The sequence below is a fragment of the Sebastes fasciatus genome, chromosome 1, assembly GCF_043250625.1.
Source record: "Sebastes fasciatus isolate fSebFas1 chromosome 1, fSebFas1.pri, whole genome shotgun sequence".
Taxonomy (NCBI): domain Eukaryota; kingdom Metazoa; phylum Chordata; class Actinopteri; order Perciformes; family Sebastidae; genus Sebastes; species Sebastes fasciatus.
The window spans coordinates 39,570,632-39,591,170 of NC_133795.1; the positions used below are offsets into that span (position 1 = coordinate 39,570,632).

At 41.5% G+C, this 20,539-nt stretch overlaps 1 protein-coding gene across 5 annotated transcripts in view; it reads left to right on the forward strand.

Moving 5' to 3' along the window:
* Positions 1 to 20,539, forward strand: part of fhit (fragile histidine triad diadenosine triphosphatase) — a 354,989-nt gene that overhangs the window by 115,628 nt on the left and 218,822 nt on the right. For all 5 annotated transcript variants that reach the window (XM_074649370.1, XM_074649332.1, XM_074649353.1 and 2 more), the window contains one exon: positions 12,254 to 12,378. In XM_074649370.1, coding sequence (XP_074505471.1) covers positions 12,273 to 12,378 — 106 coding nt within the window. In that variant the 5' untranslated portion in view covers positions 12,254 to 12,272. The remainder of the gene's footprint in view (positions 1 to 12,253; positions 12,379 to 20,539) is intronic.

Below are 20,539 nucleotides of genomic sequence, written 5' to 3' on the forward strand. Positions count from 1 at the left end.
TGCAGATTGGCTGAGGACAGTGGGCTGGTCTATTTAGCTTCCGGGATGTCTGCAGCTGATGTAACGCTGAAGCTTCAGTCCTTGTTGCCAATCCAACCTTTTGACAGCTTTTTGTAAATTTTAAAGTGTGTAACGTTAGTTCAGTGGGGACCGAGTGTAGTGCAGTGGATTTGGTTATCCAGCCTTCGTGTTAGCCTTTGGCTTTAGCAACTATTTCCCTTGTACATTTCCTTGTGCAGATAGCTGTAGCTTCAATGCAAACATTTCATTTTACATTGTAAATGTATCAGACTTTAATACACAGAAACCGTAGGGGTGAACTGCCATTTTCGAATATTTCGTTTCCTCCGGTTTATGTTAAGTTTAGGGAGTTAGGCTTAGCCCATGTATTATTTGTTTGTCTTTTGTTATAGGGATTAGCCAGAGCTACGGGTTGGTAAATCAGGTTGTTTTACTTGTTGAGCTGAACCCAAGCTTCACCTTTTTCTATGTGTTATAGTTATTTATTTATTGTGTGCAGCAATAAATACCTGTTGTTGCATTCGTCCACTCTCTAGACTGGGGTGTGGGGTACAATATGTATTCAAGTTGCATCATTTTAGTAACAGTAATAGTATTTGATGGCATGAGTCAATAGGTTCTTCGTAAATATAGACCGAACAGAGAGTAGAGGTAGAGTTAAATGCACGGAGAGGAAATCCTTCTCCTTCTACCAGTCCATGCTGAGCTCTTGGTGCCAGAGAGTTCCATCAATTACTGTGCAGGTTTGGTTCGCATTACCCTTTACTACTTTTATTAGTCCCCAGCTATCTGCCTATCCCTTTTCTCTCTGCGTGTAATATTCATTCTGACCTAAACACTTGATATGTGTGCCTGACGGATATACTGTTCAGCCACCTCCCATCAGAAAATTGAATCTAAATAAGATTTCCCTTTCACCAAGAGAGTCCCATTTGTGTCGCGTATGATACACATGGGTGAGTAGCACAGCGACGCCGTTGTCGTAGGTGTAGTTCTTTTAATTGAAATGCAGTTTTAGGTTAATCTCGAGCTCTGTGAGTTTCTCTTTTTATACCCAGACTACCCTGCTGCTGGACCGATTCATCAGTTATCTCCTTAACAGCAAAAATAAGAGATTGTTGATAGGGGGGCCTTTCCTCCCGCTCGGCTAAATCAAATTTGTTATGAAGGAGCGCAGATGGGATTAAATCTCGTTTCAATGGCCAAGCTCTTTATTACCTAAGCAGGCACTCGGCCCACCTGACGTGGCCGACAGGTGATGTGGGGTTTACTTACTCTGTTAATTGATTTTACATTGACTTCAATTAATAGGTGCTTTTTTTAAACAGGCAGAGGCCGCGGTTTAACAAGCGCTAATTTGATTGCAATGCATTGTAGATGTGTTGTCCTGGAAACCTTGTGATCGTGCTCCTTTAGCAGGGCCTGGAAGGCTGGTAGTCATTCATTGTACAAGTGCGTTTATGAGCTTCTATCCTTATTAGAAGTCTGAATGTCTAAGGAATAGTTTATTAATGACAGATTTAGCGATTCCTTTCCTTAATTTACTGAACACATTCATGCTCCCCAGATGACAAAGTCACTATTTATTTTTTCTCCTCCATTACAACTCCCAGGCTCGGAACATAACTAAGTTAACTGTGTAAACAATTTGACTAATCAAAAAGAAAGAACACAACAAACAAACGGCAAAGTGAGAGTTGAGGTTTTGGACTCATTAAAGTTTTACCCGAATGTAACGTTCAATGAACTGCAAAATCAATACAGTACAAGTACATTTTATTTAAGGCAGCTCGGAGTAGAGCCGCTGCTACCATTGCGTCGAAATGGGCCAGCTCAGGTGGTTTGCCGCACACAAAGGGAGGCCCGAACTGACGAGAAGCCTAAATCAGCCTTGCATTCATAAAAAAAAGAAGATTAATTTATAGAAATATATGTGGAAATCAAATTTAGCCTATTTTAATACAAGTCAAATTGTGCTTAGAGGGAATTATTTTCACCGGCCATTATGATCAAAGTGTGTCTGTTCGTCTCTCGCTCTCCCGAGGCAGAAATGCATGGGATGCATATTTGAGCATTTATCTGAATCAGATAGACTAATTTATATCGTTTGTGTGGGTGTGGTGTGTGTGTATCCAGCGGTGTTGCTCTCGGAGCAAATGAAAAAGCAGGCGAGAAAGCAAGCGAACGAGTATTGAAAACGTTTTCAATTCATAATCGATGCGTCACCTGATCGGCCTTCATAGAGACCACCGATCAAACTATTTTGAAAAAATAGCGTCTGATAACGATTGGTGGCCGAGTGATCGGAGCATTCTTAATGAAAACAAATGTAGTCCATTAAATTGACTTAAGAGACCCCGCCCTATTGACGGCAGCAGGAGCCCGTCCTCTGCCAACCACCACTTCACACAGACTGCCCTTTCTCCTGTTGCCTGCCCTGCAGGTGTGGTGCCATGTCATTGTTCTGACAACCCCACAACCCGTTATTCCGATAACAAACACCCCTTGATCCGAAATCCCGATGTTCCGACAATACACACTCTCCCTGCACCGCCGCCTTAATGCACGGGCTTACCGGGGCTCAAGCCCCCGGGCCCGACCACGTTAAACGAGCCTACGGGGGGGAAAAAATGAAAATATAATTCACAGGGAGAAGCAAAACAGGATGCTCCATGCGTAAAGACGCAACGGCGGTGGTGTTATTTACTCCGACCCAACCTGCAAGGAGATAAAAAAGGCTTTTTCTAGCAGCTCTATATCTGACTGAGATCTGTTTGTCTTACTGACTGACTGATGTGAAGGGATCCAAGGGAAGGGCTTTCAAAACATCCGTAGCCAGAGGACCTAAAGTAATATTAAGGGTATTACATTATTGAGTAATATTGAGTATAGCTCTCACTCATACCACTGCTGCATGGAACGCTACATGATGCCAACCAGGAAGGATTGTAAGATTAAATGGCCGGGAAGGTCCAATGACATCATTCTGCATAATAAGTAGCCATGTGCTTCTGTTTGTCTGAGAAACGATGGAAGATTCAGTGTGAACAATGGACTGATGGAGAGAGATAAATCTGCTTTAGAGTAGATTCACCTCATTCCAATTATGTTTGTTGAAATGATAGTTAACCTAATTTGTTAGCTTGTTTCACATTATAATGATCTGAGGACAAATTATGTGATTTATGCCAATTTAATTTTTATTTGTTTTGGATATTTCCTTGTTTTTCATTTACTTTTTCTGTTTATCTCCAGCACATCAGAGTGAATTCCACATAAATTGGGCATGACTGACGGCCCTGTCCGTGGTGCTGAATCGACAGGGGCCTTACAATAAACAACGTTTCAAGCAATTTTGAATTTGCCCGGTAGTCCTGATTTGTCGACGGCTGTCAGCCATTCCTACAGTTCTTGGTTTGTCGCTCTGATGGAGGCAGCATTTCTTAGTGAGCAGTTGAAGGTTTTTCCGAGACTCTTTATGTTTTTTTCTGTAACTGATGGGATCCGAGTACCTCCAAGAGAGAAGTAGAACTGGTCAATAACCTTACCTTACTCTTTGGAGCCCTGAAGGATCCATCTGCTTCCTGGGACTGATGTAGTTGTTACTGTCAGGTCATCCATAAAAGCTCTGATGGGGGGTCACCGGACTCCAGACTTGGTTACTGGGCCTCTGCACTCCACCTCGTCTGACTCGACAAACATGTTCATGGCCAGGGCAAAAAGGGTCACTGAGATGGTGCAGCCAGTGATGATACCTTTTTCCAGTCGATGCCACTCGGATTCAAGTGACCCAGAGGTGATCCAAGATGAGGGCCTTGATGTTGCTTGGGATGTGATGCCATTCCAGAGCCGTTTCCACTAGTTTGTGAGGTATGGAACAGTATCCGTTAGCGAGGTCCAACCATAGTACTGCCAGATCGTCTTTTCCTTCTTGTACCTCTCTGATCAGCTGCGTTACAACTCCGGGGTGTTCTAGGCAACCTGGAACCCCTGTAATTTCCCCCTTCTGCACAGAGGTGTTGATGTACTTGTTCTTCAGGAGGTACTCTGTCAGGGGTTGGGTAACAATACTGAAAAATATCTTCCCCTTGACACTGAGCAGCGAGATGGTCCTAAACTGTTCGATGTTGGTCGAGTTTTCCTCCTTTGGTACCAAAACACCTTCTGCAAATCTCCATTATTGGGTTACCTTCCCCCTCCTCCAGATTACCCTCAGGATCTTCCACAGTCGGTGCATGAGTTGGGACACCTCTTGTACACTTGGTAAGGCAATCCACCGGGTCCAGGTGCTGACCTGGCTCTGGCAGCCTTGACAATAGCTTGAGTTTCTTTCAAACTGGGTTCTTTGGTGTTAAAGTCAGTGGTTGGTCTAGGTGGTGTGATCAAGGCTCTGCATTCTCCCAAATCTTCTCCTCTTGCTGTATGTGTTTTGGAGATGGTTGTCTGTATCGTCTTTTGAGCATATACCTAGCAGTTATTTGGTAAATCCAAATGGATTTGCTAGGAAGTCAGTGCGTTTCCTTGTTCTTTCGTTGGTCCGCCTCCTGTGCCACTCTGCTCTACGGAGAGTTATGAGCTTCTTTCTGAGGATGCTGCGGAGTTCTGCCCCCTTGAACTGCCTCTTCAATAGTCACATCTCTTGTCTCAGCTGCGTGATCTTCTATGCCCTGCGGTTCTTGGTGTAATGACTTTTGATACCACCCTTCTCCACTGTACCAAACCTCTCAATGGCGAGGCTGACAATTATGGTGAGTCTCCTGTCCGCTCCCCCCTTCATGGTTGCTTCAAGGATGCTGTCCACATCCTCGTCAAATTGGCGCCTCTCGTTCCTACCACTGGCTGGAGTTCATTTAACCCACGGATGTTGTTGTTCCGTGGGTGGTGCTTGAGCTTCTGGAACTTTGAGGTTCCGGACACCCAGGGGTGACACCGGACCTGGTTCCTCCTCCATCTAACCAGGGTTGCTCCCTGTGCATTGCTCGCCTACCACACACTTCATCTTGGCCTGGTGGATCTTCAGGCCTCGCAGGTTTTTGAAGCTCTTGCCGCATACACATACTGCGCTCGTAGTCGTTTGTCCAAATGCATGGGTCGTTGCCTGTTTGGGGTGCTCATTCTTCCCCCCTCTCGGGCTTCCCTGGGAGTATGTTTTCTTAGGACTTAACGTAGCTTAGTTGGGTTCTTCCTCATAGAAGATGTAAGTTAGGGTGCTGGCCCATCCTGGCCCGGTAGCTGTCTTACCGAGCTTATCAGCTGTCTTTCTAGCCCTCGCCACTCTCTTCGTGGTAGTCATCCAGCCTATTACTGGAAGTCACTGGCCGAGCCAATTTGACATGATTGACATGATTGAAATTCAGCGGCTATTCCCTCACGGTTCCACTGGTTGTGAATCAAAGAAAGTGGCATGCCTCAGAACAAGCCACTACAATGATGAAACATCAAACGGCAAGGAAAAGTAGTTTTGCTCTCCTTAGTGATTTTTTTGCTGTGGTGGCAAAGACGTTACCAGCGGAAACACCGTCGCGTCCGCTTTACTGCAGTCCAGCAGAAAACAGACCAGATGGCACTTTTCTTTCTCTTTGGCAGTTTTGGCAGCACCATTCCTGGTTCACTGTGCTGATTACGATACAGCGCCAACACATCGGCGTAATGCTGCAATTGCAGTTAGAATTTACTGAAATCCAACAAGTGCAACGCTTATTAGAAAGTAGTGTTTTCCATGAATACATCCGTCAGAGTTTTGTTGAGAGCTGGAGGCGGGTCTAAATTTGATTCTCTGTGCAGGAAAAACCCTGTTCTGGTGTATTTATCACCAGAGGAGGTGACGTTAAACGTGTGCGTTGAGGGAATCTGTGCTGTGAAAAGCAATTTGAAATTAGAGCTGTGGCTGGCTTGCATTTACACTAGCCACACATGTAATCCAGGTAGCCCTCAGGCTTATAGTGTGTCAAGTGAAAGCAGCCGGGTTGCACACACACTCACAGGATTTAGTCAAACTGTGGCTGTGGTACCTGAAAGCCGCTCTGCATACAGCAGCAGTTGAGTTTGTGTCCCCCCGATTAATCCCCCCCATGTCCAATATTCACTCTGGCTCTTTAGTTGGTGGTTGCTGTTAACATGCTTATATTTACATACTGGCACTATGTTCAAGTAACCACATATAACTGCCTGTATGAGAGTTTACATATAGAAAGAATGGGCTCTTGTTGTGAAAAAGGAGCTTTTATTGTGAAATGAACAGGACGTGTTGTTGTTGTCGTCGTCGTTTTTGTGGCGTGTGGAGAAGATGGCGGGCATCAATAAAGGAGTTGTTGTTTAACTTTAAAAGTTGTCTTCTTGTCAAGTAAAAGTTAGTCTTTTTGTTTTTTGTAGTTGTCCTTGTGATGTGACATCACATGTTCTTGACCATCAATCACTACTGTTTGCAAACCATGGAAGTATCTGCTACTTGGATTTAGTATCACCTCCTGAGCTGTGCCCAAATTTAGTTCCAGGACCCAAAACCCAACATTTCCTGATTTTGCTGTTGCATAATAAAAGCTTTTAAATTACAATATAGCATTTGGACTTATATTGTGAAGAATATAGGAAATGAAATATGTTTATCACCATTTTATAGCTTCTCCTTTGACCACTAGTCACAGCCATGGTTACACACACTCAAGCAGGCATCTCTTTTGTAATAGAGGCGTAAATCCCTGCCGTGCTGGGCTGACGCGCCGAGTCATGGGAACTTGGCTTGTGTCTTGAGGAGTTGTAGCATTTATTCATCGACAGCCTGAACTGTACACACACTGCACTGCTACGCTCACAGCTAGTTACTGCTGACTTCATCTCTCCGTCACTCCATCACACACACACACACGCTCCCTCGCTTTCTCTGTCTGTCTCTCTCTTGACGGCAAACATCGACACTCGCTAACATTAAGCGGAGAACCTACAAACCTACTTATTACTACGAAGTTATTCCTTAAAGGAGTTCTTTACTTGTATAACACATTTTAGTTAAGAAAAAAACATCTTAAAAATGCATAATTCCCGATGCTTTGGCCTGACATGGAGTCATCTCCAGCCCGGCGGGCCACTGGACTTGCAATAGGCTGGTGGAAACCTTGGTATCAGATTGGTGCATAGACTGGCATACTCGCCGATACCCAATCCCGAATTTTGGGCAGTAGGCCTATCGGACGCATTTCCAATACTAGTATCGGTATCGGAACAACTGTAGTCACAATATTGGAATTTCGAACTTTGATACAATACCTTGAAAGATATCGATCTTCAGTACTATTTTTAATACCATGTGGGGAAATTGACACAACATTGAATGCATTAAATTATTTTTTTTTTTTTCAAAAGATAAACATGAGGCTACAACTTGACAACCACTTTTCTTTTCTTGTCTTGGGTAGTAGCAGAGAACAGCAGAATGACTGTAGTAAAACAATAATTACAACTGTTTTATTATTGAACATAACATCATCTTTCTTGAGCTAACACAATTGTGCTGTCCTCTCATGGTGCACTATGTCTCCACCTGGTGTTGAGTTTGACCCTGTGAGGTTGCTGTAGTTGGTCAGTGTGGAGTGCTGAAGCAGCAGGGTAGCACATTAAGCTAGCAGTATAAAGTCAGCAGCTATTAGTTAATTTCCACAGAGCATATGAAATGTATGCCTGTAAGAACGAGCACACATGTTGTTTTTATGTTAAGCATGTTGATTTAATCGCTTATAATCAACCCGGCAGGCTCTTTCCACATTCAATTCTCAACAAACTGCGAACGGTTTTACAGCACTTCATATCGCTGAAACGTTTACATCCCCCAGGAAACAAACACAATGACACGACCTCCGTGTCCTCGCTGGGAGTTATATGGCCTGTGCTGTGAGCGTTCTCAATAAAAAGAAAGAAATCAGTTTTGCTTTTGTAGCTGAAACGGCTGTTGGCATTTACAAATTGAAGGTGATAAAATCTGTGTAAAGTAAACACTAATTGGGTCATCCCTCCACGCAGTGAACTAATTGCAGCATTCTAGTTCTTAATTGTGGAATTGTCAGAGTGCATTTGGAATGCTAATGCAGGAGAGACAGCTGGTGAGAGAGTGTGTGGATGAGTCTTCTGGGAGCAAATCCAAATTCACCCATGGCGCTCTCTCCCTCTCTCCTTCTCTCTCTCTCTCCCTGTGGTGGCTGAACAGCTCAGGTACAGTAGGAGGATGGAGGGAGCGTGCTCCAGCCTTCCTCCTCCTCCTCCTCCTCCTCCTCCTCCTCCTCCTCCTCCTCCTCCTCTGTCTCTCTCGCTCTGCCTCTCGGTCAGACCACACAGCTCACCAAGAGGGGAGCCGTGTAATCGCTTAGGCGTCATTTAACCCCATTACAGTAAGTCCCCACGCATGTTTCAAAAAGAGGGGGATCGTCTCACAGTCATTAGGCATAATTAAATTGGTCGTGGTTATATGCCAAAAAAATAACCATTCCCCACCCTCCAACCGTCCAACCCCCTGACCCTCATCCCTCCTCAGACCGACATGCATCAGCATGCACCTTGGGAATTTGGTGTTTGTCTCGGGACTACCAAGTAATTTGTTGTGCTCCGTGGATTTAGAATTTGTATTGAGATTCAAAGCTGTAAGAAAAAAGAAAAAAGACTGAAAACAGAATTTTTTTTGCTTTTTCTGACTAACATATGAATATTATTTTAACCAGTGTTTAGAGTGGTCGGTGGTGCTTGTGAAGTATTACAAAATACTCAACAATCAGTATGCATTAACCAGCATAAAAGTGGTAGTAGGCAGTATATTTTTGGCATCATTGGGCAAAAATCCCATAATAACCTTTCAGCATCTTGTAATTCAAGTGTTCTGAGAGATAACTAGACTTCTGCTCCTCCTCATGACTCTGTTTTCAGGCTTTAAAAAAATCTAGCCGTGACGGGAGACCTTGACCAATCACAGGTCATTTCAGAGAGAGAGCGTTCCTGTTGGCAGTGCTCCGGTCATGTGACCAGAACTTGGCGTTCCTTCACCAGATTTCACAATGGCGGCGGCGTCACAAACTTTCTCGTTTTACAGCTAAACCGTGCACTACAAGATGATTCTGAAAACATTTGAGGAGAGAAATAGACATTAACGTGACAGAATATTGATTCATATTTGATCAGCGCTGCCTAGTTTGACCGTTTGGTCGGAGTTCAGAGTGATTGACAGCCGGCTCTCATAGACGGCAGATAGACAGCGGACCTCAGATCAGCTCTTACTGCTTGTTTTCCTCCGGTCTGTGAAATCTTGCAGATGCCGTTAGGAGCACAAAGCTACGAGTTTATTTTAGGTTACCTGTTTCATGCACTACTGTCACGATATAGCGACCGTTTTATAAAAATAACTTTTTTTTTAATCATATTTGCTCCAATCTCACCTACTGCTGCTTTAAAGTCTCCTTCCACTCAAAAATGGGTTTTTGTCATTATAGAAAGGTTTCCCGTTTACAATCGAGGATCTGCACACAGCAGAGGGGGTTACAAAGTCATAATTATATGTTCTATATGGACATGAAGTCCCCTCATTCTACATAGTATATTAGTGAAGTCAGTATTTATGAAAACCCTGCTGTTTACCATTAAGATATACCAGACCTGGTGTCTGTGCATCGCTTATCCATCTTGATTTGAAGTGATTTCCTTTGTTATTGTCGGTTGGGTTTTTCATACCAGGAGTCTCATTTTCATCTAAAACGACAGAAACGGAATGTGTTTTGTGCAGAGTTCGGCTCGTCTGTATGTTATGTGGTGGCAATAATCGCTTCTCTCAGCAGGATGTCAACCATGTAACAGTTTGATGGAGGAGTTTGTGAGACGTGACACCATCTTTCTATCTTGGACATGGTCCGATAAGATGGATTAATCTCTCCACCACAGCGGAGTGTCACCAAGAGAAAAAGAAGTGGCACACAATAATGCCTTTTTTTTCCACCGTTGCTGTGATTACAACCTGAATGAAAGGAAAACCATGAGCTTTTGATATCCACTTTATTCAGTATCTTATGCCTGCTTGTTATTGCATTCCTCCGACGATTGTTAACGAGATTGATTACTTTCAACACCACGGTCGTATTTTGGTAGAGCCAGAATTTGTTAGGATGTCAAACTTTGAAGGCTGTTTTAGAAGAAAAAAAAATGTAAACTGAGGTGGAAGGAAGTGAGAGGTTTTTAGCGATGTGTTGCTGTGCCCTTCGGCAGCTCTCACGTTAAGCCTTTTACCTTTTAAATAAGCCACCATTAGCCACATATTCAAGCCTCCATTTTGAACTGCTTGAGTTAATAAAGATCTTCCTCAACCAGACTGAAGTGTGAAAATTGACTTCTCTTTGCCGTTAACGGAGCTGACACCAGCGATTATGTCTCTTATCGAGAGTCAGTTTAGTTATTGCTCAGAAATGTGGACCACGGATCACTAAGGGAGTTTTTGGTCATACTTGTGGCCACAAATTAGGGCTGGGATGATATGCTTATCTCCAGATTCGATACTATCACGATACTTGGGTGCAGATTCAATATGTATTGCGATTTTTAAGTATTGTGATTCTACAAGTATTGCGATTTAATATTACAATTTATTGTGATTTTTGTTAACTTTTTTAACAACAGACCAATGTATGTGTAGACGTTTTTACCACTTTGGATTTAAAATGTGAGGGTTCAGGTCAAATTCCCGCCGAGCCTCCGTCGTTTTCTGCTTTCTCGCTACGACTAGCTGCGACTTTTGTTTTGTTTCTTTTCAAACAGATATGACGTCACGTTACTCACTACATCAATAAAAGTGGTAAATTCCTTCTACCTCCACATAGACTTCGTAAAAAAAAAAAAAAAAAAAGTTCCCATTCCTACCACAAATGCATAGACTTGTTCAAAGTGATGTTCCCAACTCTTCCGCTTCATTCACACTGGCTGCATAATTCATGCGTCGGGTGTTCACACCAGCTGCGTTTCAGCTGCGTTTCTGCTGCTGCTGCTGTCACCCTTTCTTTTCTACATGGAGTTTGCCTTTCATAATGGCCATTTCATTTCATTATAAATGTCATTTATATATTTATTTTAGACAGAGAAAGGTTAAGAAACGTGTGGTAATTTGTAAATCATAGTAATAATCCAGAATTAAAACCCCGTACTATATTCATTCATGGAGCTCTCCAAGTCACTGCATGTTCTACAACACTGTCCGGGACATATTTCAAAATAAAAGCCTTGTGTTAACAAATGAAAGAATTCTGTCCACAGAAAAAACGCTTGAGGGCAATTATTTTGAAATGAAAGCAGGAAGTGTTGATTGAAAAGATAAGTCTTTACTTTTTTTCATCTCCGTGACATATTCTACAGATGTCTAGACATTGAAACTGTACTAATCTTGCTGATATGATGTCAATATACAGTCAATAGATTACTTTCACTATCTGTTGTTGCTGTGAACCACGCGTCAAAAATAGGCGAGACCTCGTATCTCTTGAAGAGACGCAGTGTGGCTGCTCTAACCTGTTAACACAGACGCTGAAATAAAAAACAACAGGTAACGCAGCCGCCACGCGCTCCTGACGTTCCCAGTGTGGACGAGGCTTTATAAACATTTCGAATAAATCAGTGCAACCAAAGAGTACTATTTCCTTCTCGGATTGTTTGATATGAAGGATATTTGGATGCTCGAAGAGGCAAAAGTATCCAGTATTTCAAATTAAGGAAAAAAATAAGTCAGAAAAAACACCATCTTTTTTCTGCAACAAGCAACCTCTTCTTTCTTTTGTTCAACGCATCTTTTGACCCTTCAGATTTTGGGATCCACTGCCTTACACACCCATGGCTTTCACTTATTTGTCTGACTTCTTCAGGGGGCGTGTGTCTCGGTCTGAATGCATTTTCTTAGTGTTTGTGAAGGTGGCTTGTTAGATTAAGCGGGGCCATGTCCTCAAAGCTTTTTGAAAGATTTAAGATTATATGTTATTCTTGTTTAAGTAATTGAAGTGCTGACTATTTCTAGTTGTTTTATAATGGTTTGATTTTTCAGGGCTTTATTTTTCCACCGTCGATATAAAGTATTGTGACTGTTTGTGTTTGGTTTAATGTATTCTCTTCATAATGTTTTATAATTACCTTCGGCTAAATCCGATCCTCAAGCTGTATGTGGATGTGCGCGAGGAACAGAATCTGATGTTATTGACCGCCTGATGTCTCTCTCCGTCTCTTCCAGGTCTGTGAGACAGTGGGACATGTTGACCCTGCGCTTCGGACAGCATTTCATCAAGGCCTCGGCTGTGTTCCTGCAGACGGAGCTGTCCTTCGCTCTGGTCAACAGGAAGCCTGTGGTACCCGGACGTATCCTTCCATGACTTACAGGTGAGAGGTGGGCCTGCTGAGCTTCGTACTGTTTGAGGGGTTGAAGTGTGTTTATGCATTTTAACACCTCACAGACCTCTCTGAGTCTGGGATGTACTGGTCTCTTTGTTGCACGTATGCATTAGTTTGGTTAGATGCTGTAGACGGAGAGGGAGATTAAGAGATACATTGACATTTCCATTCACATGTTTTTTTCTTGAAGCTGGCTCACAATTCACACCACAACAATGAAAAACACATATTTAAGCCACATAACTGCAACTCTCCAGGATCCCTATGCAGACTTTTGTCATGTTTGAGAGATATCTAATCTTGTAACGGGGTCATTTTGAATCGGAGTTTGTCGACCTCAGAGTCAGGAACTCTCAAGGTTTTAGCTGATATTCAGTCAGGCTCGCACAACATAACTATCAAAAAGAGTGATGTTTTATTTATTTTTTTATAAATGCAACCTGTCTAAAACATCACTCTGCGCAGGAGTGCTTGATCAATATCTGGGATATAAAGTGCAACGGAAACTATAGGGAACAAACATCTTAAAAACCAAAGCACCTAACATAAACTAATGATCCTGTAAATCACTAAATGTAATGCTTAAATGTTATCTTGCTTTGCAAGCTGAAATACAGTATACTCTCAATGGTTAAAGGGCTTTGTCATTTATGTTAGAGCAGACTAATGTATTTATAAAGGCTTGTTTTAGCTCTTAGAACTTCATCTAAGCACATTTCGCCTGACTCTTAATGTGAACATTTTAAAAAGGTAAAATGGTTTGAAACCAATGGATGTGACTTTAATCTCTGTGAGCATATTAGTAGCTGTTATTTACTGTACAAAGCTAAAAACAGATCAGTCAATTTGAAAGATATTTATTTCTCTTTCTTTACTGTATCGGTATGGAAATGTGCCATACTTGTACGTGCTCGTGCGTTAAAGCCTGAGCATTAAAGGTCCCATATCATGCTCATTTTCAGGTTCATACTTGTATTTTGTGTTTCTACTAGAACATGTTTACATGCTGTAATGTTAAAAAAAAAACTTTATTTTCCTCATACTGTCTGCCTGAATATACCTGTATTCACCCTCTGCCTGAAACGCTCCGTTTTAGTGCATTTCAACGGAATTGCAACGGAATGTGGGCACATCCAGCAGTGATGTAACATGGTATTATAGTGCCACACTGCATCACAGCTGATCAGTGTGGGGATGAAGCACGTTGTCACTACTAGTTAGCAGAGCAAGACTGTGAGACTGGATGGAGTTACTCTTTAAAACTGCAACAACTGACTTTATATTATTTAGTTTCATTCAGGGGCTGAAAGCTTATGAAGTAGCCATGGTTGATGTGATAGCAAAGAGTTCCAGTGTTCCCTCCTACCATTGCCTTGGGAGGGAAATTTTCACGGGAGTAAAGTAAAAAACAAAACAGAAATTCAACTACTGTTAGTCTAATGTGGTTTTAAAATGTTTTTCCGTATGATTTCATGTATGAAAAGACCCCAAATAAAAACTGTAGGTGGTCTACTTGATTACTATAAGCAGAGTATTTAAACAGCGTTTGTAGAGGAATGATTCTGTCCCAAGCTGTTAGATCACTATCAGCTGTTTGATCACTATCAGCTGCTGATCTCTGTATTATTGCTCCACAGTTTATATTGAAATGAGGACAGAAGCATCAGGTTAAACCACTGTTCATTCGACCTGAGGAGAAGTTGGTTTATTATATTTTTTGATAAATATTGCACTGCCTTGTATCTTGAGAACTGAAGCAGCAGGTCCTGCAGTTGCACTTTTTATTATTTTCAAATTAAAGGTGTATGTATTTGCCTTTAATCGTTGTGTTTAGTTGTTTATATCCATAATTCATTTATCTCTGATTCCCTTACAATAATAACTTTGAAGAATCCTGACCTGTACTGTCCATTATCAGATATTTATTTCACACTGACTGAATTTTTGGCAAAAAAAAGTTACTGTATCGATTTCAAATCATTGAATCGTATCGCATCATATCGTATCGTATCGTATCCTATCGTATCCTATCGTATCCTATCGTATCCTATCGTATCCTATCGTATCGTATCGCTCTAGATGAGCCAAATATGGTCCTTGAATCGTATCGGAACCATGGAAATCGTATCGTATCGTTGTAAAAACTTATCATTACACCCCTATTAATACCTACCTGATGAACGAATAGCTGAATAGTCGAATAATTGGGTCCAGTTCTAGAAGAATTTATAGACATGCTCCCAGACCCTCCTAGACGGCTTTCGTCACTACATTATATGATATTACGCTGTTGCATTTTTTTTTTTTTTCAAAGTCAAGTAGCGCTCTCTTTTTTCACCATACATGTTTGCTTTCCTGTATTCTTCAATAAAAACAAGTCTACTAATAGCCTACCCCCCGCCCCCATCCCAAAAGCAGTCAACCTAGAGAAAACACTGAGTTCCATAGATGTTTTGTGTGTTTCTTTAAATACTACTTTTATTCTCTAATCATTCCGATCACTTTGAGGGATTTACAGCTTGAAAAAAACAAAACAATAAAAAAGTAGATGTGACTGGGAATAATTAGTGAATGAAAACAGTATTTCTTGTAGCGATGACAGATTCAAAGCAGCCGAGTCGTGAGTACGACATGATTCTGTTGCGCTGATGGATAAAATATACTGTAGTTATAAAACAAGGGAAATAAAGTTTAGTATCTAACCTTGTTTTAAATGAACTTCTAGATAAAGAAAGGCCCTGATCACGATTTGAGAATTCACACATTAACAATTTATGGCATACCTAGCTGAGACTTGTAGAGACTGTAAGCTTGTATCTAAAGGGAGTCTGCAATCTGAGCAAAGAAACAGCAGTGGGTTCAGAGGGTTAATGCAGGTTTCAATACCCCGGCATCGCAGCTAAATTACCTCTGTTGTGCCTCTCCGTCCGTTCTCCATCACCGGTGCTAGTAAATAAATAGAAAACAGGCAGCATTGTATAATGCAGCGTCCCTGACAGTGATCTTCTCTCTCCGTCTTTCACAGTCAATATCTGTCTCATTGCTTCTCTCTGACTTGACTTGAACATTCGGCTGCTCAATGGAGCACTTCCTAAAGCCTCCTGTTGTTGTTGTTGCCTGGCAACAGATGCCGTCATTGCTGAAGTGAAGCTGACCTTGACATAAAGGCTATATAAGCAGCTGTACACACACATAAAGGTGATAGACGATAACAACGGCTGTTGAAGGTTACCCAGGCCTGTCGCTATGCAGGAATTGTTTGCTTTCGGCTTCAGCTTTGTTTGGTTGAGCATCATGTGTTCTCACTGCAACATAACACAGATGTTTATGTTACGGGTCCCAGAATGTGGTAGCACGGCAACAAAGTCTGTAAAATACAGATAAAGTGCAGCAGCAATGGAGACACGGAAGCGCTCAGTTCATCATCCAGATTGCATCTCTATTCAAAAGTCACAATAACATATTCCAAACATCACATTTCTCTGAGTGTCAGTCAATAATAACTGTGGTTTAAGGTACAGTAAGTGCAATAAACATCCACAAATCCAATTAGTCCATTAACATCTCACATAATAACTCCACATTTCAGGTGTACTGCTTACAGTTTCATACATAAAGCAACATTTTAGTACACACTATCACTTTTATATAAGTGCAGCATGGCTACTATAAGGATATAGTGCAAATAACAGTATCTGCTATAATAATAATAATAAGAAGAATCTGCTATCATTCTGGACATTCACACTCAATTTAAACATCACCATCACACAAAAGAAATATAAACATTTTCAATGTAAAAACATTAGGCTTTAACCAAATATCACAATATCCTTCACCTTTAAACTACATATTTTAAAGTGTAAACATCTTCCATAAACAGGTGCAGCTCTGCAACATGTAACTTTCTTTTTTATATAAAACACTTCATAAAATACCTGTTTTCTGTAAACTAATACATGTGTGCAATAATGTGTGGGAGTCCAAATAACACTCTGTGTAAAGTAAGAAAACACTAGCAACCTGTCTGCAAGACCATGCTCAGGGTAAAGTAAACCCAAAACATCCGCCATGCGGTTGTAAGTGCAGCCTGATGGTACGTATCCACAGGATCCGTTCTTTCCACACTTCCCATTCATTGTCTATGTAAGCAGCCGTGCAATGCATTCTGGTAGCGTGGCGGAGCGATTCGAGAGACGGAGCATTACGACGGCCGTTCTTCATTTGCATTAAGTTGAGGGCTAGTCTACTTTATGCAAATCACGACGTCCGACGCGACTCGCCGCCTCTCGAAACTTCTGAGAATCTTTTAAAATAAACGTCGTCGATCCAACATAAAGACAGATTCAGCAACTGCATGGTTTATTTCGCGTCTCAAATGTTTTCAGCAAGACATTTCGGTGAACTATTTTCGTGAAATAAGAGAAAAAAGTTTCCAAACGAGCCTCCATGTTGTTTCCGGTTTGAAAGCTGGGAGCAGCAGCCAACGGAGGGAAAGCGTTCGTCCAATCAGGTGCTGAGTGTGTTGTGTCTAGTGGCAGCCCACCAAGCGTCCAATGCTGGGAAGCGGCGCGTGCCCTCGCGATAAAAAACGCCCCGGTGGACACGTACCATGAGACGGTGGCAGTATTTCCAAGTTTTTAAAGTTCACAGAAATGCTCAAAACAATATCACAACTTCTTTCTAACACTTGTCCACAAAACATAAGGCTTTAAGAAGTTGAAATTGGGGAATTTCACCAACCACTGACCTGTAAAATACAGATAAAGTGCAGCAGCAATGAAGACACGGAAGCACTCAGTTCATCATCCACAGATTGCATCTGAGATTCGTGGGTGGAAGGTCCCACCTGAGACAACCCCGGGCTGCAACAGCTTCTGTGACAAAATGTCCACCTGGATGCTGCTTACATTCATCATGTTCTTTTCACAGTACATGAAAAATAAAATCACTTGAGGGCCACGTATAATATTCTTAGGGACATAACCCTGGACATAAAAGAAAATCACCTTTTATCTAATTAAATTAACACAGAAGTGGTCGCACAATTTTGGAGTGTACCACATTTAGTTAACCTTTAAATACGTACGGGTGTCACACAGAGGGAAGAGGAATTCATGAATCCTCATGGACTCTGGCCACAAAAAAAGACAGAGAAAACTATAATACTTGTGTCTATTAATCATGTTTTTAACCAGCCTGAGCAAAAAAAAAGAAAATAACATATCTTGAATTAATTTGCATAATTTCCATTGCTGATTTGTTTGAATAATGTGCTTATTATCTTCCCGGAATGATAATCAGTTCTTGGCTTTGTGCTCAACTTCTTGAGTGCTGCTCTCGCCTCGCACAACTCCTCCGAGCTGAGATCGGCTTGGACCGGGGAGACTTCTTTCTCTGCTCTGCTATACATCTCCACTCTGAAGCCATATGTTGCATTATTTCATCAAATTTCTCTTTAAACACTAAACATCATCACTCTTGACTGCAGAGGCCTGACATATTCTGAGGAAGCCATAGAATATACTGAGTGTAACTGTGCCTTGTTAAGCAAAGATTTTCATCAGATCTGATCATCTGTGCTGGTTTAAGCAAACAGACCTGAGCTGTGTTTAAGCTCTAATTTAACTGTGACTTGAAGAGAAGTGAAACAAAGACACAGTAGAAAATCAGATATCACAGGACATACTCTTCCATTTGAACATTCATGGCAGCATGTTTCTACAAAGCTTGTGGTACACATCGTGGTGTGGTGTGGAAGGGGATCAATCATATCCATGGAATAAACTTGGATCCATAAACCCAATAAATCAGATTAATGGCAGATGTCAATGTGTTGGGATTCAGTTTGAATTCTTGTCCAACTTGAAATCACATTTAACATTTTTTAGTCTATATCTGTCCATTACGGTGGCCTCGAGAGCTCGACGCACTGCGAACTAAGAAACCACATGCAAATAGACACACCCCGAGCAAAATCTTCACCAACTTGACGACACATGCGCAGCATTTAGAAAAAAGGCACTGCAAGAAGCTCACAACGCAACGGACACTGTTTACAGGGTACACTAAAAAAGCGATGCACACAGCGGAGGCACGCTTGTTGTTGCCATGGTTTGTGGCTTATGAAGTCATTGAAGTCGGCTATCCGCCAGCCGTGTTGGAAAATCACCTAAAATGGAAGTTATTTTGGTTTATTTTAACATTATGGTGGCCTGATTCAGATATCATTGCAGATATCTGCTGTTAACCTAGTGTTAGCCCTTTGTCTGCCAATTCACATTATCTGAGGAAACACATGATTAATTGTAAAACAAGCTAACGTCATCTGAGTCGGCGGCTATAACGTTAGTTAGTTTCAGAATTGTCGCCAAGTAACGTTCAAGGATGAAAATGAATTGCAACCTGTTAAATGACTGGTTTCTGTTGTGTTGTGAGCTTCTTGCAGCGCTTTTTTCTAAATATTGCACATGTGTTGTCAACTTGGTGAAGATGATTCTTTATTTACCTGTGTTGTGTCTATTTGCATGTGTTTTCTTAATTTTCAGTGTGTTGAGCTCTCAGGGCCACCGTAGTCTATCCATCCTGAGGTCTGTAATGCTATCATAGAATACTGTTTCATAAGATTCCCTCAAGTGATGGATGCTTGAATAATTTTTGTCATCTTTGAGATGAAACTTAAATGAATCCAGTGGTGTTTGTTCACAGTATGGACATGTGTATATTAATGTGTTGATGCAGATAATGAAACCGGTTCAGCATTAGCTTTACTGCAGGTAACCTTTTAGATCTAACTTTGATGCAAGTGGAATTATATCAGAGTTTCTCAACCTTAGGGTCAGGACATCGTTTGGGGTCACTTGAAATGATAATGACGATTTATGAGACAGAATGCCTGATATTTGGAATTTAATTATATAAAATAGTTTTTTTTCTGTAACATGGTCCATGGTTTTTGGAGAAACTAAAAAACAACAGAATTGGCGCCATAATAATACATTTTAAGTGTTTTGTCAGTTCCCATAGGCCTACACTGGGGATGTCACCATACCAGACATTTAGTAGTCCATACCAATACCAGTGAAATTCTACGATTCTCTACCAATTCAATACCACGAAAAGTAAAACAATAAACCCCATGTACTTCAACATCCTCTCCTTTATTACCGTTTGCATACTAGTTTTTGTTAGAAAGTTACAGGAAGAAGAAGTAACAGGTCATCATTATATCTATTTTATATTGATGGGAAAACATCTCCTTCAAACAACTGTCAAAAACTACATTTTACAAGGTTACAATTGAACACATCATGATAACATTAGAATTTGCCTTAGCCCAGTACTCATTTTCACTGGATAGAGCCTGAATGCATTATAATGTAACTAGCTCTCGTCCTGACGATTTCATCACGGATTTGTTGTTCACAATGTAGCGTCATTGATAGTGACTTTACTGTGTCCCAAACAGTCTCCCTACGGTACCGTCAGGTATCCAGTAGCATAATGTAATATGTGCGTAGCGAATGTGTGGTCGAGTGACAGAGAGAGCGATTCGCTCAGAGCAGATCAGCTGTTTGGGGATCATCGGCGCTTTAAAGTTGTCTTTACGGGGTCAGGTGTAACGGGCACCAACCATCAATAGTTCTCTTCATTTTGAATTACCGGCATGTTTTATGGTTGTGATGATGCCCGAGGAGGCGTACAAGGCACGATTTCAGACATACATACACAGAGACAGACCAGTCAGGTGTGCCCAATGAACTATTTAGTCACACTCGACAGATTTTTGGTCGAATGGTTGCACTCTGGAGCCCTGAACAAAAGTTCTATCAGTGATGTTTACAATGAATTTTCATGATACTGAACTTTTACCTCTCTGCAGTGATGTAGAATATGTACTCCAGAGTCTGTTAGTACCCAGGGTCTGTTAGTACACTGTGACATCCCTGTTGGGTGTGGCTACAGACGTTATAGAGCACACTTGTGATCACACCGGTTAGCGTTCAACCACAGAGGGAAGTGAAACACTAATTTACAGCCGGGGGTTATGTTTGTCTTTCACATATTTCTCTTTAAGTTAAAAACGTGTAACCAGTGTGCCATACTAAAAAATGCAATCCAACAGAGC